Source organism: Antrostomus carolinensis, unplaced genomic scaffold (assembly GCF_000700745.2).
Source record: "Antrostomus carolinensis isolate BGI_N321 unplaced genomic scaffold, ASM70074v2 scaffold20302, whole genome shotgun sequence".
Taxonomy (NCBI): domain Eukaryota; kingdom Metazoa; phylum Chordata; class Aves; order Caprimulgiformes; family Caprimulgidae; genus Antrostomus; species Antrostomus carolinensis.
Genome location: NW_010298570.1, coordinates 20,076 through 42,833, shown reverse-complemented (window position 1 = coordinate 42,833; position 22,758 = coordinate 20,076). Strand labels below are relative to the sequence as shown.

The following is a 22,758-nucleotide window of genomic DNA, read 5'->3' as shown; positions in this document are numbered from 1 at the left end:
GGTCTGTCCACGTGGTTTTGAACCTGTAATACTCACCAGCAGTGGTTTATGTCTCTTTGCCTGTTGTGGTAGTCACATTGCTTTCTCTTTTTCTTTTTTTTCTTTTTTTTTCCAGATATTCTACAGAGTGGTAACAGACATTGAACCAGGAGAGGAGCTTTTACTGTTCATGAAGAGTGAAGATTATTCACATGAAACCATGGCTCCGGACATTCACGGTTAGCCACTCTTTATTGTCTGATCTAATAGAAAGTATCATTGAAATTAAGCAAAAAATTAGGGCTGTTTCTCTTCTGTTGGAATCCTTTTGAAATCTGAGATGGCTTCACTGCTGCCAAGGAGGAGAGCTGCACCCTGGTTGTATTTGTCTGTCTTCTGCCCTCCTGTTTCAGTGAATAAACTAATCTAATATTATCCCAACTCCTTTCATCCCCCTGAAGGGTGAGTCTGCTCTCAAAAGCAATGACAACGCTGGCATTGGAGGTTCTCTGTTTATTTTCTTCATCACTCCATCACACCAGCCTGGTCCAACCAAGGAGTGTAGCTTCATTCAGTGTTGCATTTGAATGCAACTGACTGTCTCTTTATTTGATGTTGCATTTTCTACCTGCTCATCTGGCGAGCTCTTGATTGCACAGTCGATAATTCTCAGCGTTGCATCCCTGCAACTCCTAATGTCATTCAGGTTTTACCCTCACTTACTCAAACCTCCCTGGCAGAAACAGATTTATTTCATTATTACTACTTCTGCAGATGTAACTGAGGGCAGTAGTAAGGCTTCAGGATGTAAACTTGATCATTTTGTGGGTATGACAAAAGGAGAACAAGAACCTTTTTCCCTTAAGAAAAAGGTAGGGATTATTAATTTATTTTTTATGTGGGGTTTTTTTGTTGTTTTGTTTTTTTCTTCCCATAATGGTAACTTTATTTATTGCTAAAGGTGTCCCCCTTTTCAAGCATAGTGTTTTCCATGCCTAATCCCTATGGTCAAGTACTTATTGTATAAATGACACCAAAGGAAATCTCTGCAGTCACACACAGGAATATGTCCCACAGGGATAATTTAGAAGCAGGCTGAGCCAAAGCATTGCTTGTGGACAGCAGACAAGACAGTCCTACGATGCTTTCTCTGGATCAACACAACTGTCAAGTAGCAACCAAGTGTGTACGTTTGAGATTTCAGGCAGGCACCACAGTGCCTTTCTGACTCAGAGCCCTGGGCATTTATATCTGCAGGGCAGGTAACACTGGAACCAAACCAAGGGCATCTGGCTCCTCATATAGACCATCAGTAGAAAATCCAGCAGAAAAAAATACCATGGGATGCTCTTCTTCTCCAAGTTTGCTTTTTTTTGGATTTTCTTCGGCTAATCTATTCTTTTGCAGGAATTGCTAATTAATGGAATGCAGTATTCACTCTAAAGTGATGCTCTAGTGGTCTTCTACGCTCATTTTGTGTAAGAAACGTGCTGCAACCAATTTTATGGAATTTAAAACAAGGCCCCCTGACTTCATTACCTCAACTTCATGTGTCTCTGGCTTACTTGGAACAGGGTTGGGTGCTGAAAAAGGACTCTGATGGAAATGAAGAGACTTTAAAAAACTCTATAAACACCCTTTTACCTATTTTAGATGGTGATGTTCATGTCTAAGTCAGTCTTCTTCATTCAGGAATGCACAAGCGGAGAACTTCCTGTGGATATCCACCTTAGACTCTGTATATCCCCATTGAGGATAGTATATAAACACTCTGACCTTTGTCCTAAGCCAGTGTTAGAAATCCCTACTGGATATCAGCCAGGCAATTAACAGGTAGTATCGCACTGTCAGATATTGTAGAATTAAAGCATTATTATGAAGTATTTTAAGGCATCCTTGTTTCTTTTGAGGTTCTTCTCTTTTTTAATGAATGGCCATTTATTTAACCACACTGTCATCAAACTCCTGATGGAGTGGTAGTTAAAAATGACTGAAGACTGATGTGGTCTCCCTGTGCCCAACCCCTTTGTCTTCCAGAGGAGCGCCAGTATCGCTGCGAGGACTGCGACCAGCTCTTTGAGTCCAAGGCTGAGCTTGTAGACCACCAGAAGTTCCCCTGCAGCACACCTCACTCCGCCTTCTCCATGGTGGAGGAGGACTTCCAGAAAAAGCTTGAGAATGAGAATGACCTTCAGGATGTACATGAAATCCAGGAATGTAAAGAGTGTGATCAAGTGTTCCCAGACTTGCAAAGGTAGGAGTAGATGCTTAAAATGTGATTAAATGAGGCAAATTCAGTAATGGCTTCAGTCAGATCACACGGGGCATCAGCCAGGGCAGAATCTGATACCTTCATCTTATATACAAACCAAAGGTGAAGATGAATAAGACTTATATGCAGGTTGGAGTTTCATGGCATAGAAAGCAATGGAGTCTCAATAAATGAGAAATTTGGTCCTTGTACTGAAGTCCTTAGTTGTGATCTTAAATTAAGAACTGGATCTTTGGTTGATCTGATCTTCAGCTGACATGAATTGGACTGGTTGCAGTGAAATCAGAGGAGTGATAATAGTTCAGGTCACCTGAGGTCTGAGCTCCTTATTTTTAGGTAGAAATAACTTAGAACATCTCCAAGTGGTGTTCACTGGTGTTACCAATTTTATCTTTGCAAACAAGCTATGCTAGTTAGAGGCAGGTTCTAGATGTTACTATAGATACATCTAGATGTTAATTTATATTTCTAGCAATATTGTCTTGAAACACTGGGGTTCATGTTTTTCTTTTATATATATATATACCTGTCTGTTTAAACAGATGCATGTTTAAACAGATACAGCATATGTCTCTGAAGTAAGCATAGAATGTAAACAGAAAGGACAACTCTCATGTGCTGAAGATCATTTATGTATCTCCTGTCCCTATAGTTTTTGTGGCTACTTAAAATACCGTATTGAGGTGCAGATCATGGTGAATTTTGCAAATTACTGAAAGATGTTAAGAGTACACAGGAGCTTCTGCAGCACATCCCTCTCAGAGTCACCTCTTTCAGGACCAGGGGAAGGTTGACCTCAGCCAACATTTGATAGTAATGCTGAGATATCTCAATAGCAAAATCCTGGGCCTGTGATGAGGCAGTGCATTTCTTAGGAAGCTGGTTTATAGCAGTAGCAGACCTGGGCCAGTATCTCCTGCGTTCAGCTCTCCCACACTGTCACAGTGTCTTCTTTCCTCTCTACATTGTGTGAGCACAACCTAAGTGACTCTTAACTGCCCTGTTAGGGACAGCAGTGTATTTATTTGCATTGCTTAATCATATGGCTTTTCAATATTGACTTGTTAATTTAAAGTATTTTGTGGGTTCATATTTTTCATAGAAATCTTGACTAGTCCACGATTCAGGATGTTGTGGTGCCTGTTAGAGGTTAGCATGGATTTCTGCATGCCCAGGGTTAGCCCCTTTGGGCAATTGCTCCTGGATGTTTCAGGTGCTGGTTCTGCAAGATGGAGCCCTCTCTCCCAAAACACAGACACTCCTTAGCTCCTCTTGATGGAGCAGAGGTGGCTCAGCATCACGTGGAGGGTGTCTCTGATCAGCATATTGTATGACCTGATCCTTAAATTTCTGCAAAATTAATGACACTGAAATTAAAACATCATGTGGCAAACATTGTTCCCCACATATTAGGTCAACCCTGTTGAGTAGGAATTTGTGCAGGTACAAGGTCTTACTCACCAGCTGATGTTGAGCAGTATGAGGCTCCATGTGTCTTAATTTTTAATCGGAGTGATTGATTTGGAAGGACTGATGTAGGTAGATCAAGTCAAAAGGGTTGCAGCATTGTGGGTGAGGAAGGACTGTAACATTTTTCCACGTTGTGAGTTATTCAGTGTTAAAGTTCTTCTCTGCCTGCGAACCAGAGGACGATATCTAACATATGGGAATCATTGAGGAAATGTAAATTTAGCTTAAAATATTAAATATTGAAGAGAAAGGGCAGAAAACAAAGAACGAGTCATCATAAATAGATGGGCAGTACTGTGAGAAAGAGTGAAAAATGAGAGAGAATGCAGTCATTTTCTGAACTCTTGAATTATTGAAAGGCTAATACACCACAAAGACAGTTCACAGCAAAAAAAGTACCGAAGTGTGCTATATCCAGGTTATATAAAACAAAAGGCCTGAATGACCCATGCTTGAGGGTGTGTGTAATTACATGGAGAAAGAGCTGAGCAGGAAGATGGAGATGTGGAGGCCAGGTCTGGCCAGTGCTGGCAGATCATGTAGCTGTGGCAGACGTCTGGGAGCTGGTGCCAGAGCCAGGGACAAGAATGTCTCTGAGTCTTAGGGCAAATTTGTTTACCGGGGTGTGATGGAGAGTCAATTGTTACAGCAGTATTAGGAGGGGAAGCCAGAATTATTTTTTCCCCCCCGAAGGAAGGAGGCTGAGAGGGGTAGAAGAAAAGAACATCCGCAGGGTGATGAAAGCATTTCCATTACCTTTGGCTAAGAATGGAGGCTGCTATTTGGGCTGCACAATCCAAATGAGACTCTAAACCCAGCAAGTTTTGTCCACTGATTCAGCAGAGATCAGTGGGAGCTTCATGTCAGGAAAGACTGATCCAGTTTGGTACTCCAGGCTAAAAATCCCAGTTTCCAGTGGCTTTTCTATGAATCCACTCTTACCTTATGTAGTGATCGTTCCTCAAACAATAGTGTGAGTTATGACTCTGTATGTGACCAAGCTATACTGTTGTTTAAAAATATGTATTTGCTACAAATGAATAATAAAACAGGAATTCAAAAAAAGCATAAATGATGGTGAAAATGAATTAAAAGATGTGCAAATTAGGTGGAGATTGAATACTCTACTAACAGACTGAATAAACTACTAAGAAATGAATGAATAAACAGCTCCACAGTTGAACACAGTTAATAATCAAGTATAACTTCAGATGTAGTGTACTGTATTTAGAGGCTTCTGATGCTCATCCTGTCCTGTGGAGTTATTCCTCACCTATTCCTGCTGGGAGAAAAACTGACTTCCATCAGAGGAGTGGAGTTACGTCAAGTGGTGGGATCCAAGGTGTGTTTAGAGGGAAAGTCATAAGGTAGAAATAATTCAGACTGCAGGGAAGAATTACCAGAGTGAAATACTGAGAGATGTATGAAATAATCTCCTTAGGGAGCAATGGCAGCAGCATCTCCTGGAGCATTTGCAAGTGGCCTGGGAAAACATGAGAAGTTGTGTTATTCTGGTAGGGAGGAGGATGTTCTGCCTCCCAGCTGGGGTGAGCCTGGTACTCAAAGGTCTTGGATCTGTCAGGACTGGGCCTTTGGGGGTTTTTTAATTTTTTTTTAATTTATGTAATTATGTGCCTTGCTCTCTCCTCTCTGCTGATAAACCCACATGTGTGTGTGGGACCTCACTGAGCCCTGTTCTTGTTTCCACAGCCTGGAGAAGCACATGCTGTCACACAGCGAGGAGAGGGAGTACAAGTGTGACCAGTGCCCCAAAGCTTTTAACTGGAAATCCAACTTGATACGTCACCAAATGTCTCACGACAGCGGGAAGCACTATGAGTGTGAAAACTGTGCCAAGGTACAGTGAATTTGTAGGCTGCCTGGCTCTTCTTGTGCTGCTGGATAGGTGGGAGCATGGAAGTAGGTATGCCTGGGGCTGGGATGCAGGAGGGCATATGGCTTTGGCCATGCTCCAGATGGTTTCTCAAGGGTTTACATTTCATAAATATGTTACTTTTCTACCCCTTTTGATTTGGAAATGGCTTGTGGAGTCTGATGCAGGATGCTGAGCATCCACCAAACTCCGGGCTTGACACCTGGTGAGGACTGGTGGGGTGTAAGAGGGTCACTGAGGGGCAAGAACCCCTGGGGAAGTGCAGGGTGGGTGGGTCCCCAGGCTGTTCCCCAGCCATCAGGACCAGAAACTTCAGGACACTACTGCAATATAAATCAAACTGAGAAATAGCGTTGGGTCCAGCTGTGCTAAGGGAGTGCAACTCTCATCTCTGGAGCATCCCTATCACTGCCCAGCACCCAGCTTGCTGTGTAGATTATTTGTATAGGATGTGATGCTCTGCATTGCTTTTTGCCATGTTAACAAAGCTTGGGCCTTTTACATGAGGACTTTCTTGGTTTTAAGTAGATTTGCTGCAATAATGGGAATTTTATATTGAGCTGACATGCATATGATGCAACCCGAGGTGCTGGGACCATGTTATGTACAGGATTTCTCACTGTCACACACTCAGTTGTCGCTATAAAATATTTCTATTGCAGTAATGCTTAGAGGTTTCAAGCAGCCACATTTAGACTCATTTTCTGTGAAGTCCCTGACCTCAAAAGCCCAATTTCTAATGGCAGGGTCAAATGCATCTGCTGCACCGGCTGCCAAGGGGTTAACAGACCCACCAAATACTTGGCTGATCCTGGGAAACTGAGGCCCCATCCTGCAGGCACAGCTCCCATTGATACCCATTAGCGAGGTTTTAATCTTAAATACTCCCAAATAGCTCCAAGGTTTGAATTTTAAAAGGCTCTTGTAATAACTGGCTTCTTCTGCAGTTAAGTTTCTTGGTTAATCAGTACTCATTTCCTAGCAGGTTTTCACGGACCCCAGCAACCTTCAGAGGCACATTCGTTCCCAGCATGTTGGGGCTCGTGCTCACGCTTGTCCAGAGTGTGGCAAAACCTTTGCCACTTCTTCAGGCCTCAAACAACATAAACACATCCACAGCAGTGTCAAACCTTTTATATGTAAGTCTTCAACTAAACGTCTTCGGTTAAGTGTTGTTTCTTTTGTCGTGAAGCAGCATAATCTGGAAGCAGGAGGTTGTTTTGTGCTCCCTTTGAATTTCTCACCAGTTTCATGGGGGCTGTGAGTTTTTTAAATGAGTTCTGGGTAATTTGTAGTCTGATGCAAAGTATTGTTTTCATACAGTTTTCCTTTTCAGACAGACACTGTGCGCTGTATAAATGTACCTGTTGTTGCTGGGATATTTTTTCACGTACAGATGCAAAGGGTGGCAGGGTGGGCAGGGGAGAGTGTGGCAGTGGCTGCCACTGTAGTTGGGACACGCTGGGAATTAGGCAGAGCAAGCAGTACCTGGAAAACTGCTTTGCTTTAGGAGTTAATTTTGGGCCACAGGGTCTCCACAGTGGATGTCATGACTTTCGCTGGATTTGGAAAATAAACCTTAGGGGCAGTGAATTTCAGTCGGAGGAGCTCGCTGCCCTCCTTGAGGCTCCTTCACATGCCCCAAATTTAAGGATTGAGTTGAACTATTAGATCTTGGCCAACAGCTGCTCCAGCAATAAAACTTGCCACGTATGTGGGCCTGACTCTGGGCTATAAATCGGATCCTCAAAGTCTCACGGGTTGTGTTTACCACTGAGCCAGATCCTGCTAGGAGATGGGGAAGCTGGGTGCACGGAAGCATTGCAGGTTGCTTTCTCTGCCTTTCACCAAGGAAGCAGAGGCAGAAAATATTTAAGAATATTGCTCTTGGTAGTGCTAATCTCCACCACAGTCTTTTCAGGCACCTGCTATGGCTTGAAAGGCACCTTATCACTACCTCCTCTACTTATCCACTAAACTTCTTATTTTTTTTCTGCTCTCAACAATAAGTTACCAAAATATCAACACCACACCTGGACAAAGCAGTGGCTGCACACTGAGATAATTCCTCAAGAGAGGGAGTATTGGCTTGAAAGACTCATTTGTGTGAAATCCATATACCTGCCATGGGTTAGGTAATACTTTCGGTGTGGGCTTCTTCAATGAGAAAATGTGTAATTAGATCCAAAAATAAATATCATTGATAGTTTTTAAACCTGATTTCAGGTTAAGTAATTACACGTCTATATTATAATTATTAGAAAACATCAACTCCTGGTTAGCTAGGAAGTCTTCAGATGGTCCTGTTGCAATACCCTACATAAAAGTCTTATAAGTGACACTTCTCTTAAATGAAATAATCTCTCAAATGCTCGTTGTTACTATTTATTCTGATAAATCAAAACAGCAACCGGTATTCTTCATATGTACAGTGTGAGAGATGAAAACTTATTGAGCAACCTATGAATAACAGCCATGTAATTGCAGAACAAAAGGGTTTGGAGACCACATGTTTGGTAGGCTTTGCTGAGCAATGGGAAGGAGGTAGGGTCACCTAAAGGAGATATCTGTTTTCCACCAGAAGGCCACACACCATGATTTACTCGTACCAGTCTGTTTATGGCAACTGTCTCTTATTACAGTACGCTGCCCAAGCTTGAGTGAAAACTCACCAACACTAAGGTAATTACTCACTGCGTTCACAAAATCTCCAGCCTCTCCAAATAGAAACCACATGCCATAATAGACTGAACATATTCAAAATAGTACTTACAGTAATTTTTTTTAATGAGCAGAAAATATGCAAACTGAACTGCAGGCTAATTTGGGATCCGGAGACAATCGCGGTCCAGAGTGTACATAGGCATCAGATGAATTTTTGCAATTTGGGAGCCAGGTTGGGAGTTTGTGTTAAAGCTAAGGTCTGTAGAGCAATAAAAAACTGTGAGGAGGGAAGCTTCCCTTACAAGTTATTGCTTAAAAGTATGGCACTGAGATTTAAAGGGTGTAATAAGGTGTAATAGGAGAAATCAAACCCAGCTCCTGTTGCTTTGATATGTGGAAGCAATTAAAGTTGATAACCATCCCCCATCTATTGAAGTTTTACTTGGAAATAAAAGTCATGCGATGACAAAGAGGTAGATCTCATAACACCAACTTATCTAGGGAATTCTGGCTCCTGAGAATATCCATGGAGGTCGAGGTAGAGCAGTTGATTTACACCCAGGGTCTCTTCCAAAATCAGCGGGACATTGAGTGTGTGCTTCACTGATGCCATGTCACACCCAGGCTTCAGGTGATGGTCCCCAAGAGTAAGACTGCTCGGGGCAGTAAGGGCTTCGGACCTGGCCCAAAATTTCTTTGTCAGTCTTGAGAGCCTGTGGATTGAATAGGCTGCCTGGTAAATGCGAGAGGCACCTTGAGCAAACAGCACCTCATTAAATTGTTTTTAAGTCTGCTCAAAAAGGTAAAGTCCTCAGTACAGCTGTTAATTGTTTGAGATTATAATAATAAATATTTTAATAGCATTCCCGTTATTGATTTAATTTAGTTTTAAAACAGAGATAAAATACATTCAGTGAAATGATTAATTTGCACCTTCCTTAATAGTTTGGAAGGATACCTCTTAATTTTAAGTGTGTATTTTTGCTTTTCTCCAGAGTAGAATGTTTCTTGGTTCTGTTGACTTTTGAATATATTAATGGAGAATAAGAATTTAATAATGTATCAGTGTTCTTTAAGGGAGAACTTCCCAAACTTCAGGAAGACTAAATCTGTGCCAATACACCCCTTTTCACCCACTTACCACTCTAGCCTACCTGAGTGAAACACAGTGTTTAATACAGTCATGTGAATAAGAAGCAGGCCCACAACACAACCTGGTAGAAGATCAAAAGTTCTCAAAACATGATTTGTTTTTAATTATAGCCCAGCTTTGTAAATGTGTGCACTGGAGATTTTTTTTTCTGGAAGATTGTATACAGTCTGATGCTCTGCTGCTATATGTTAGGCATAATTTTATCAATGTTTATAGAATTATTCTGCTTTACATAAGGAGAGGAGTTGGCCCATAATATTCAAGATAAAGCTTGTGCAAACCTGTGGATATGTCACTCAAGTTGTACCATTTTGGGCAGTTTAATTTTGGTTTCTTTGCTCAACCTGATGGGAGCAGGGGGAGTTTTTTGTGTAAAACCTCTACAGTGAAGGTAAGGGGCCTGATTCTGTACCGTGAAGTATAGAGGTGACTTATGGGAGCAGAAACGTTATGCCTGTGATTAGGCTAAAAATAAGAGAAAAGAGCAGAAAAAACAGAGCTTCATACTGCCACAAATAAACAACGAATTCTATATGAAACAAAAAATAGTTCTATGTTAAATAGGCAAAGAAAGTATTTTCCAAAAAAAAGAAACAGAAAGTACTTATCAAGAGAATATCAAGTATTTTCAAGGAACTAGAATAATTTTTCTTCTTTTCTTTTCTTTTCTTTTCTTTTCGTCTTTTCTCGGCTTGTCTTTTCTCGTCTTTTCTTTTCTCATCTTTTCTCGTCCTGTCTTTTCTTTTCTCGTCTTTTCTTTTCTCGCCTTTTCTTTTCTATTCTTTTCTCGTCTCTTCTTTTCACGTTTTCATTTTCTTTTCTTTTCTTTTCTTTTCTTTTCTTTTCTTTTCTTTTCTTTTCTTTTCTTTTCTTTTCTTTTCTTTTCTTTTCTTTTCTTTTCTTTTCTTTTCTTTTCTTTTCTTTTCTTTTCTTTCTCCTCTCTCCTCTCTCCTCTCTCCTCTCTCCTCTCTCCTCTCTCCTCTCTCCTCTCTTTTGCTCTCTTCTTCTCTTCCCTCTTCTCTCTTACTCTTTTCTTCTTCTCGTCCTCTTCTTTTCTTTTTTTATTTTTTCCTCTTCCTTGTCTCTCTTTTCTCTTTCGTTTCTTTTCCATCTTTTTATCTTTTTTCTTCTCTCTTTTTAATTTTATTTTTTATTTTCTCTCTTCCCTTTCTTGTCTTACCTTGTGAATGAAGATTTCCAGCAGGAACAGTAACTGATACACAGCAACAAACATTCTTCCTGAATTACCGCATTGCAAATTTCCTGTGTTTGGGCCCAATTCTGCACTCTTTACCCCACGAATTGTCCCAGGGATGTCAGTGAACAAGGAAAATGGGTGGATTGGGCAGGATCAGGCCCTCGAACAATAGGAGCATTGTTGCTGAGATATGAAGCAGCCTGCTGAAGAGGTAAACAGTTAAGAGATGACAACAAGTGGTCAAGTTTCTCAAGGGCAGAGATTGAGAGGAGCAGGAAGGTTAGCGCGGGCCCCGGTGCGAGTGGAAGTTAGAGGACGTGATTGCAGTTCATGGGAACCAAGAGTGCAGGATGGGATACATTCAATTCAGTTTCCTTTGCAGGCTTAAAATAGAGCCATTGTAAATTATGTCAGTCTGTCTCAAATCATGAAAATGATTGTTAAAAAGGCCTCAGAATACACAATGTGTATTGTTGTGTGGCTTTGATGTGTGAAAGATGAGAGCTTATGATATAACACAAATTAAATAAAAATAAAGTGGCCACATACTTTTTCCTGGCTGGGAAAAAAAAAAAAAGACTTTATTACAGAGGGATAACACTGCTTGTTGATAATGCTGCTGCCTTGTTTTTCAACAAGGCTGGAACTGATACTCCTAGAGGCAAGGTAGTACAGATGTACGGACAAATATTAGTATAACGAAGAGCACAAGACATAGTGCAGCCTTGGGACTTGCCCAATGCCCCTGCTTGTCCAAAGGATGCCAAAAGAAGATACAAAAAGGCACTGGGGAGCTGAGTGTTATCCTCTTCCAAACCACATTTTAACTTACAGGCCTGTAACTTGGTTGCTGCCCCAAATTGCTCCCTAAGGTTTGTAGCAGCCAGAAAATCAGGGACCTGCAAAATCCTGTTTGCTTCAGCGATGTGATTCACGCTTCGTGGTGTCTTGCCCTGCATCACTGGGACCACTTCCAGCCTCCTGCTACTGCACATGGTTGCTGGAAGCTGTGCTCTGCCATGCCAAGTGTCCCAGGCTAGATCAGACCCAAGAGCTCAAGGTGGGTCTCCTCCCCTCCCCTTTCTCCAAATGCTGCTTTGGTGAGGCTGAAGCTGTTCTCATCCCAGAGGAGTTGGGAAAGAAATCCATCAAGCTGTTTTGAGCATCAGACATGCAAATAAATACAACTGCATTCTTAAAGGAAATTGTTGTTGAAATATAGTGTGTTTTTTCATGTGCAAGACACAAATAAGCAATTTTAAGACTAGTGAAGTTATTTAGATCTGGATTTTCTAGTTAGAGCATCCCAGGCACCTGTAGGGACTGTACACATTATATGAATAGAAATGCTTTGGATATACAAGAGTACTAGACTGAGGTTACTCAGGCTCTAGCCTGGACTTCCATGAGATTAAAATCTTAATTGTAAGTGGGGAAACCTGTTGTTTGTTAATAAGGTTATGCACTTGGAAATACCTGATTGTCTCCTCCTTCATCTGTTTCATATCCTTCTAGTCTTGCAGACTGAAAGCTCTGTGAGGCAGCTCTCTCTATCTCCTGTCTGGTCCTGCAAATATTTATTTTAATGACTAACTTTCCATGTGTGAATAGTGACATAAATGGGTGTCATTTGAAGACACGAGTGCTCGCTCTCGCTGGAGCACCGTGGGTTCATACGGTGTTATAGCACCGAGCTGTGGCTCTTGACAGGGCTCTGGGTGCTAATGCAACATGGAATAACGGTACCAAATATGTGACACTGGGCAATGAAAAGAGCAAACAAGGAAACATTGTTTTTTAATGATTTCAGACCTTTTCTGGTTTGTGGGAGCGGGTTTTGGTGCTGTCTTTAGACATTTGTCTGCTTGGATGCCTTGCTTTGGAAGACTACAGTAGCTTTTTGTACCTTTGTGCACCCAGACTTCTCCTTTGCGGCTTCCCAATTGACATTTGGAGGGTAAAGAAATGGTGTTATTTGCAAAATTTTGAGGGTGGGGGCAATTATCATAAAGCCTGAGATGTGTTGTTGTTGTTGTTTACATACAGGTGAGGTCTGCCATAAATCCTATACTCAGTTTTCAAACCTTTGTCGTCATAAGCGCATGCATGCTGATTGCAGAACCCAAATCAAGTGCAAAGACTGTGGACAAATGTTCAGCACTACGTCTTCCTTAAATAAACACAGGAGATTTTGTGAGGGCAAGAACCATTTTGCAGCAGGAGGATTTTTTGGCCAAGGCATTTCACTTCCTGGAACCCCAGCTATGGATAAAACGTCCATGGTTAATATGAATCATGCAAATCCGGGCCTTGCTGACTATTTTGGAGCCAATAGGCATCCTGCTGGTCTTACCTTTCCAACAGCTCCTGGATTTTCTTTTAGCTTCCCTGGTCTGTTTCCTTCAGGCTTGTACCACAGGCCACCTTTGCTACCTACTAGTTCTCCTGTTAAAGGACTACCGAGCGCAGATCAGACAAACAAAAGTCAAAGTCCCCTCATGACAAATCCTCAGATACTGCCAGCCACCCAGGATATTTTGAAGGCACTAAATAAACAACCATCAGTAGGGGAGAATAAGCCAGTGGAGCTTCAACCAGAGAGGTCCTCTGAAGAGAGGCCGCATGAGAAACTCAGTGACCAGTCAGAGAGTAGTGACCTTGACCTTGACGATGTCAGTACCCCCAGTGGCAGTGACCTGGAAACCACCTCGGGCTCTGATCTGGAAAGTGACATTGAAAGTGAGAAAGAGAAATTTAAAGAAAATGGTAAAATGTTCAAAGACAAAGTAAGCTCTCTGCAGAGCCTGGCTTCAATAAATAATAAGAAAGACCACAGCAATCACTCAATTTTCTCACCATCCTTAGAGGAGCAGACTGCGGTGTCAGGAGCGGTGAATGATTCTATAAAGGCTATTGCTTCTATTGCTGAAAAGTACTTTGGTTCAACAGGACTTGTGGGGCTGCAAGACAAAAAAGTCGGAGCCTTACCTTACCCTTCCATGTTTCCCCTCCCGTTTTTTCCAGCATTCTCTCAATCAATGTATCCATTTCCTGATAGAGACTTGAGACCGTTACCCTTGAAAGTGGAGCCCCAATCACCCAGTGAAATAAAGAAGATCCCAAAGGGAAGCTCTGAGTCTCCCTTTGACCTCACCATAAAGCGTAAGGAGGAGAAGCCACTTACTCCCATACCCTCAAAGCCAGCAGCCCCCTCTGCAACAAGCCAGGACCAGCCTCTAGATCTCAGCATGGGCAGCAGAAGTCGAGCCAGTGGCACAAAACAAGCTGAGCCTCGGAAAAACCATGTCTTTGGAGAAAAGAAAGGAGGTGACCTCGAGCAAAGGAAAGCTTCGGAGTCCTCCTTGCAGCACGCCAGGCCCACCCCCTTCTTTATGGATCCTATTTACAGGTAAAGGACTGTCTGCTGCCTTTCGGTATCCTTTGGTCCAGGCAGTTAGGTCTGCCAGGGACACTTGTCTGCAGATGCAGGACAACCCTCTTCCCATCCCACCATCCCTGGAGGCATCATCCCACCACCGAGGCATGGGGTGGCCCAGGCTGCATGCTGACCTGTACACCCTCCTCAAACCCAAGCTGCTCAGAGCAAACTTCGGGTCCAGTAATGCTGCAGTTTGCAAGTCTTCATGACTGCCCTCGTTTGCAGTGAGCCATTAGTTTAACCTAAATTAGAGAACATCTCACCAGGGTGGCAGTTGTACACTGCCTTTTAGTTCCTCCTGAATTAAATACACTTATATCATAAGTACAGCAAATTTGTCCTGAGGTGTATAAAAAGCATGGAAATTGAGAGTAATTTCTGCCCTTTTTTGCACTGATTTGAGCAATGAGTTGATTTATCTGGGCATTTCATTAATAGAATTAAAAAGACACAGTGTCCTTGCGTGTCCAAAGCCTCACCAGTGAGCTAGTTCATCTGATCTACCTTATGAAATCAGTGGGAACCTTGTCAGCTTTGATGGGTGCACAAGCAGACGCTGTCAGTGAGCTGAGGTTTTAAAAACCAGTGGTAAAATCCTCATCTCTCAGTGTTTCCTAACAGTGCTGAGATGGATCTTACTGGGATCAGGATTTCACCTGCATCCTGTGTACGTCAGCCCCTCTTTGCCCTCCGCCTTTCTGCTCGTATATCTGTAACTAGCCGAAGTCACGCATCTAATTAGTTTAGAGAAATATTAGCCATAAAAATATTTGTCTGTGATATAAATGACTGATTTTTACAGCCTGTTGTTAAAAAAAAAAATTACTGCCATGTAAATTATGTTAATTTATTACTTTATCGGAAAAAGAAATGCTATGGGCAAAGTTTTTGGAGGCTGCTCTCACATAAGACACCAGGTATGCATTATGGAGAAACAGGATATGATGCTATTTACTGAGATGGGTTTATTCATGCCAGATTGATATCTGTATTAGACCACAGGTTTTCTTTACGTCATATTCATTTTAAATGCCCGAAGCAGTGGAAATAATGATCCGTGTTTTATGCTCCTGCATTACAAACTCATGAAATCTGTCCAAACTCTGGCAGTGTAGCACAAGGCCAGTTTTCACCTGAGCTTTCCTTTGCCATGAGTTACATCTACATATGGACAACAAGATCAGTCCCTTAAACCATACACATCAGTAACAGAAAAAGCAAAAAAACCTCCAATTCCCACACTGCTGCTGAATTATCTGTGCTGTATTTCACCGTCTAAATGGCCACGTGAGTTGATCACAGTCTTTATTGCTGGCATATCAGATTCAGTGTGTTCCTACAAGCCCACCTGTCTCATCCTGGTCATGCATGGCCGTGCACAAGGAGAGGTTTTCAGGATGGTGGCTGTGATGTCTCACATGAGCAGAGGAGAAGGGACCCATTGCTCAAGGCTCCTGTTGCCTTGAATTCCTCTGCCCTGAGTGGAGAGCAGACTTGGTTGCCTTATTTCTCAGTAGTTAGTAATTGGTTTCTGTTATAATTATAATAAGCCCAAAACATGGCTCTTCTAACTACTGAGAAGAAAATTAACTCTATCCTAGCCAAACCAGGACAACTGGTCTTTTGAAATGGGGTTATTTCCTGTGTAAATTATATATTCTCCCTTTAATGGCAATTCACAGACCCTACCCGCAGTAATGGGTTGTATGTGGGCATTGAGAGTTGACTATACTTCCTTATCTTTTACTGTTATCTCTGAGAAACAAATTACTTGATGTATAATTGACTATTTTAAACATGAGTAGCTGTGTAATTATTAATATATTGAGACTGATTCATCACAAGCAAATCTAATTTTAACATTTACAGAGTAGAAAAAAGAAAGTTAACTGACCCACTGGAAGCTTTAAAAGAGAAATACTTGAGACCTTCCCCGGGATTCTTGTTTCATCCACAAGTAAGTATTTTGGGAATTTTGATGTTGTAAACAAGCCTGTTGATGTTTCAAAGCAGGTGCAGAGAAATGAATGCAGTCTTAGTAATTTTTGGATTTCCTAGAACACACAGTTTTTGCAGTACCATTGTGGTCAAAAAGCCTAAGCATTGTTCTGAGCTTCTTGATGTTTTGCAGATGAAACAACATGTTTTGATTGTAGAGGAAGCCAGATTCAAACTACATGTATTTTTTAGAACCGTGTTCCTCCGAAACTCTAGTGTAGCTATCAACACTTGAAACTACCTGTGTCTTCTTCAGCACTCTCCCATGCTCTGGGCCATTGCGGTGGAGTCAAAATTGACTACAAGGAAGCAATGTAGATTCAAATTCAGGCCAGCAAAGCTGAGCATCCCAGTTGTCAGTATTTAGGGACTCCCAGAAAAAGAGATAAAACTTTCCACCCAATGCTTTCAAGTCTCATAATGCAAAAACTCCAACTTTTTTAGGTGGCTTTTGTGGGCTGTAGCATGTGCAATGACTTTGTAGGATCCCTACTCCTCCGTACCTGAAGACATGCTATATGAGAGGGCTGCTGTCTTGTTTATAGGCCATAATCCTGCTGCTTATTTGCTAAATAAGAAGAATTTAGGAGAGTGTCCCTAAAATGATGTAACAACTGCAATGTGTATGTAATATAGAAAGAAGACCTGTATGCAAAGTGTACGGTGCTTTTCTTCAACAGCACCGCAGCCTCATTTTGCCTTCCTCCTCCTTGCTAAAGGAGATTTTACTAAAAATTTGTGTTATATCTTATGCCTGAAACAAAATGCTCTGTGGTATTTTCAAATTTGAAGACCTTGCTGACTACAGGCTCTTTCATCCTGGTAATGACACCCTGTACATGTGTTGTATATTGAGCGTACAACCAGGAGCTGCTGTTTCTGGTTCAACTTCCTCTGAATTCCTGGGCAAACCATGCCAATAATCTGCCACCACTTGAATTTTTTTATTTATTTTTTTTTAATTCCCAATGAAGTCAACAGTTGTTATGTCCTAAGTTGGATAGAATATCTTCTGAAATATGGGACTTCTGGAGACCTGGGAAGAGCAGTTGATGGCATATACAGGTTCAGATGCACAAACGTAATGCTATTTCATGGGTGGAGAGTGCAGAAAAACACCCTGTTCCATTTCCAGTGCATGAAGGAAGTGATGGATCTATTGAGTATTATGGTCACTGAGAATTTGTGTAGAAGGTTTAATAGCAGCTCAGCACCTCTTGCTGAGTTACCTTATTTGCAAAGTGAAAAGTAACAATTCCCATTTCATAGCAGATAGTGCTAATTCACAAATATACAAACAGGAGCTCAGTCCTCTTTGTAGCCCCGGGCTGGTTCCTCTCCATCAAGTGAGTGATTCTGTTAGAGCAGCTAAGGTGCTATAAATTAATAGCAAATTATTTAAATGAGGGCATTTTAGGTGCTGTATCGATGGAGGAAAATACTATTTTGCTTAGGTTTTTCAAAAGGTGGAAATTGATGTCCTTTAGTGAAGGTGGATTCAAGGGCTCTGAAGGTTTTGCTGCAGGCTGGTCTGGTGATCACAGAATCACAGAACTGCCTAGATTGGAAAAGCCCTTTAAGATCATCAAGTCCAGTCATTAACCCAACACTGACCAGTCCCAAACTAACCCATGTCCCTCAGCACTATGTCTACACGACTCTTCAATCCCTCCAGGGATGGGGACTCCACCACTGCCCTGGGCAACCCCTTCCAATGCCTGAGAACCCTTTCAGCAAAGAAATTCTTCCTCACATCCCATCTCAACTGCCCTTGGTGCAACTTGAGGTCATTTCCTCTTGTCCTGTCACTTGTTCCTTGGTTGAACAACCAATGGTGGCAGTAGGCAATGTGTGGTCAGTGGGTGAGAAAAGGGGCTGTTTGGCTAAAATGCACTGTTAAGAGTTTGTCTGTGGTGGGTGGGGAAGGAGTTGGATACTCTTCTATGTAGAGTTGTATGACTTTGAGTCGCATGGGGAACTGGAGGAGGGTTGATGGGAGTTAGGCCAGCATGCCATAGGTGTGCAGGTGACATGGAGACATTAGCAGGCAGGATACCAGGATTTCACCCTTCATGGTTTTTCACAGGGAGTTGTTATGCCATAGGTGTGCAGGTGACATGGAGACATTGGGCATTTTGCCATTAACGGGCAGGATACCCGGATTTCACCCTTCATGGTTTTTCACAGGGACTTGTTCAATCTATTGTTGGTGCCTGAGGAAGGTCCCAGTGTGGTCACCGAGTCCGTCAGGGTGAGCAGGAGATGTGGGCTGGCACCTTCTTGCTGTGGTGCCCACTAGGGTGGGCAGAGCCCGGACCCCTTGTCAGGAGGGAGGGTTAGTCGTGCACCTGCATTGCTGAAAACATGCACAAATATGCTCATTGTACTTTTTTGCCCATTTCTCCACATTTCTCATTGTGCAATAGAAAAAAAATAATCCATAGTACAATCTGGCTTTTGTTTTATTGCTTACTGAGCTGCTGAGGAGAACATCTTTAACTTGGAGTGAGACGGAGGGATACAAAGGTCATGAGTGTAATATGTAGTCTTAATACATTGTAAAAAAACCCCAAAAAACCTAAACCACCATCACATGTCCTGTCAAAAGAGTAAATGCCAAAATCTGCTTTCTTGCTGACTTTACTAGAAAAGAGTCTCCTGTTTGAAGAGGCAGAATTCGGTTTGGTATTTATAGAGGACTGGGGAACAGCTTGCAGAGAAGCTGTTTGGCCTTTATAGTCCTGTTCACCCCTGTAAAAGCACAGGTGTGGAGTGCACTGCAAGTTCTCATTTTCTGCTGGCAGGAATTACCTGTGTGAAATATGAACAAAATGATTGTTCATGTCCTACAAATTTGTGTTCCTGTAGGTGAATTTATTTCTGAAACTTGCCATCTGATGAAGTAGAATTATTTTTATTTTTTTTCCCACTGGATAATACAATAGCTAACAGATGGATCTTTAAAACAGGTTTCTCAAGTAGAGATTAAGGACATAAACCCCACAGTCCTTACCCTGTCCCTACCTGGGCAAAATTCCTCCCAATGGCAGTGGCTTGAAAGCTATGAAAATTAAATCATTTAGCAGTATTTCACAATAATTTCCCATTACAAGGATTGCATTTTTAGAGAGAGAATACCCCAATGCAACAAATCATTCAGAATAACATTTTAAGTAGTACCTTTAAATAAAATCTTAATTAATAGATTGATTGCAATGAGGGTTCCAATGCAGGAATAATGTGTTGTTTTTGTTTCAATTTTGCTCCCAGTTCCAATTGCCTGATCAAAGAATTTGGGTAAGTTCATTGCTTATATTTTTGATTTAATCATTGTGAAATAAATTGCATAAGAAAAATATAATATGAAAGATAACTTACCACTCAATTATGGAGCATGCCAGGCTTTCCTACAGAGGGTTGTAGCTGTAGCAGATAAATATCCTCTTATGTTAAATTGGCTTTATTTTTACCTGCCTAATCTTGCTGGTTTTATTTGGTGAAGGCAATGGGAGCTTTACCTGAGTGAGGATTTAAAAATGCAGTCTTTGTTTATATTTAACTGAAATTGTTCCAAGCTGTTTCCTTCAGAGATTGCAGTGAAATTTTCAGGCTGAAATCTTGTTAGATTGCAATAGTTACAAACATTTAATCTGCATTTCCAACATTAAAATACAGAGCCTGAGAGAACTTCATGTTTCTATCTCGCTTTGACTTCAGTGGGAGTTAGTCACTTTAATAGCTTTGAAGTTTGGAGCTTAATTGCTCGTTGCTGTACTTCAAGCAGAAATAAAACACCCATTTATTTGCCGTGTTTGGGACAAATTTGTCCTGTGTGCGTACTGACATTGTCCCCCTTACATGTACAGGAATTGTGCTTTTAGTACTATGGGATAAATTTGAGCTTGCTCTTCTATTTTTATAAAACATTATTTTAATACATCTAAGTTGTTTATGAAGAAAAAGAGTCACAGCAACTGATTTTGCAGATGCAACTCAACACCATGTTTTGCTCTTGCATTACTGGCTCCTCAGCTGCAGCACTGAACCCATAAATACTTCTCCCAGATTTTTCCCAACCTTTGGAAGGGAAGAGCTGGAGCCAGCCCGGCTGCAGCTCGAGTCCTGACTCACTCTCGCTCATCACTCGCAAGGAGACGTGGACTAATTACACAAGACAAAGCCAGAATGTCACAAAATGAGATCTGAGATCTTCATGTACACTTTCCCGCGTGTGTCTCTGTACGGGGCTCATACAGAAGCCCTCAAAGGTGCTGCCCCTGCAGATTGGCACTTAGCCCTGCTCTCCTCCATCCATGGCATGCTTCAGTCCCAGCGACACACCTTTGCCTTGCATACACCTGGCTTTTAATCCCATTTTCCTCCTGTAAAGCGTTGGTTTATGCAGCTGCAAAGGTCCATTAGGATCCTGGGATGAAAGGAGCTAAGCAAGCACCAAAGGGACTCCTGCGAGCACCCAGAGATGCTGAATGAGCTCAGCAGATGGGAGGTAGGGTTAGATGCCAGACTTGGAGAGCACAAGAGGTGGTTCCCAAACATTTTCTTTGCAGTAGAGGGAATTCAGTGTAGCAGGTGAAGGGGTCTACGGTAGGATTTGTGATTTGACCTGGACACCCTGAATCTGCTCTCAGAGAAGTATCTCTGTTTGGGCATATTTGGGAAGTTGAAAAACCCAGTGCAGTCTCTTCCTTCTGTCTGCTTTCCTTGACACTGGCTTGGTCTTCAGATTTCCATCATCCTGCTTATTTTTTCTTCTTTTTTTTTTTTTGAGCATATATCTCCTGGCCATGCTGGTGCTTTGAGCAGCTGCAGCAGAAATAGGTATTTAAAACAAAGTGCCTAGAGCAGGATGCTGATTCATAGATGAATCTTCATTGTGAGAGATTTGAATATGTCGCATGAGCCTTTCTATCTCAATTCACAGTTGCATGTGCCATATATTTCAAGATTATATCTGGCTGTTTTTCCTTGTCTGGCAAGAACCCTGTAGTGCAAATCAATGGGCAACACCCCAACACATTCTCTTGAATTTGTCACGATTTATTTAGCCTATAGACTCATTCCCTTCTGGTCCCATCAAAAGAAGGTTGCTATAAAGAGGTTCAGACTTTATTTGCAGTAGCTTTATGGAGAATCATTGTCAGTAAGTAAAATAATTTTACAGATAAATAGAAAGGAATTTGGTGAGTGTGTTAACAAAGCTTTTATTTTACTCGGTTTATTTTAGGACACGATCCATTCTATTAGATCAGCTAAATCCCCACCAACTGCATTAATACAAATAGTTATTCTGGAACTATACTGCAGGTCAGCAGGAGTTTCTCACTACTGCTTCGTAAAGCTCAGCCACGTGTGATAGATCTCTTGAATGTGAATATAGCTCAGCCAAGTTCCATGGCTGGATGTCCAAATACGCACAGTTTTAAGACAACAAATTCACAAGTCATAGTTTTTAGAGAAAGCATTATAATTTGAACTGGGGAAGAAGAAATCCTGAGCTTTAGTAGTTGGATTTTTGAGATTTCTCGAAATAACACTAGTAAAAATAGAAAGCAAACATTTGAACAATTTTTTTCCCATGAGTTACAGCCATAAAGTCAGTTGTTTTTGCGATAATAGCAATGAAGGAGTCGCATTTGTGAAACATGAGGTCATGTAATTCATGACATTGTCTGCTAGATTATTTCATATCATCAGGTTATTCTTAAAAAGCAGCAACAACAAACCTTTGCTTTATTTACGCCACTTCTTCTGTTGGTTAATAAATTTTAAGACAGATATATTCAAAGGTCCCTGCTGATGATATCTTGCCCATTGAAATGTTTATAAATACTTGTTTTAGCCGATTATGGTAATGTCTGCATTTTTGAGTCGGAGCTGGGGAATTGCGACTGCATATTAGTGTGCGTCAGTAGGAGGTTAATAGCCTCTCAGGGAGCAGGAGGGAGGTGGGGGAAAGCTGCTTCCTTTTCCAGACATCTGGATGCAGATAGAATCAACAAGTCTTATATATGTAAATCAAAAGTTACTCTTCTATATAAAATACGGTCATTCACTGATCTCAGATTAGGAGCAGACTTGACTTGTCCATAAGGCCATAACTGTATGTGAAATATGTAATAGGATCTTCTCGCTCTCCTACCTTCTTGGAGAGCTTTCTCCATGTACATGGCATTACACTGATCTCATCCTTAGAGTCACAGACTCACAGAATGTTGGGGATTGGAAGGGACCTCAAAAGATCATCTAGTCCAATCCCTCTGCCAAAGCAGGAACCTAAACGAAATTGCACAGGAAGACGTCCAGGCGGGTCTTGAATGTCTCCAGAGAAGGAGACTCCACACCCTCCCTGGGCAGTCAAGCTGTGCCTTCCTCTCCATGCCCTGTTCAGGAATTGCTGCAGTCCTTGGGTGCTTGACTAGCATGCACATCCCTCCTGAAGGCTCTGCCTGCCAGCTTGACCCTCATGTCAGCCTCCCTGGTGGTCCCCCAGGACCATTCCTGGAGAGACAAGGTGGCCATGAGCACCCACCTAACCTCCCGGGACAGATGCTATCTCTAAACAGCTTGCTCTAGGAATTTGGTGGCTTGCCAACCAGTAGCATCTCCATGGTCAACACAGCTCCTGCGGAGGCAAGTGTTGCTTTGCCTCAGCCATAATGGTGTTTTGAAG

The 22,758-nt window shown here is 41.8% G+C and overlaps 1 protein-coding gene across 5 annotated transcripts in view; it reads left to right on the top strand.

Annotated features, from left to right (window-relative positions):
* Positions 1–22,758, top strand: part of MECOM (MDS1 and EVI1 complex locus) — a 47,149-nt gene that overhangs the window by 10,124 nt on the left and 14,267 nt on the right. Inside the window, exons 2-8 of one of the 5 annotated variants that reach the window (XM_010162471.2) lie at positions 116–218; positions 2,017–2,233; positions 5,432–5,579; positions 6,601–6,754; positions 12,677–14,039; positions 15,939–16,026; positions 19,338–19,364. In XM_010162471.2, the coding sequence (XP_010160773.1) occupies positions 170–218; positions 2,017–2,233; positions 5,432–5,579; positions 6,601–6,754; positions 12,677–14,039; positions 15,939–16,026; positions 19,338–19,364 (2,046 nt within the window). In that variant the 5' untranslated portion in view covers positions 116–169. Of the gene's footprint in view, positions 1–115; positions 219–2,016; positions 2,234–5,431; positions 5,580–6,597; positions 6,755–12,676; positions 14,040–15,938; positions 16,027–19,337; positions 19,365–22,758 lie in introns of all 5 variants that reach the window. The other 4 variants (XM_010162470.2, XM_029083617.1, XM_010162472.2 and 1 more) reach the window with 4 other exon arrangements.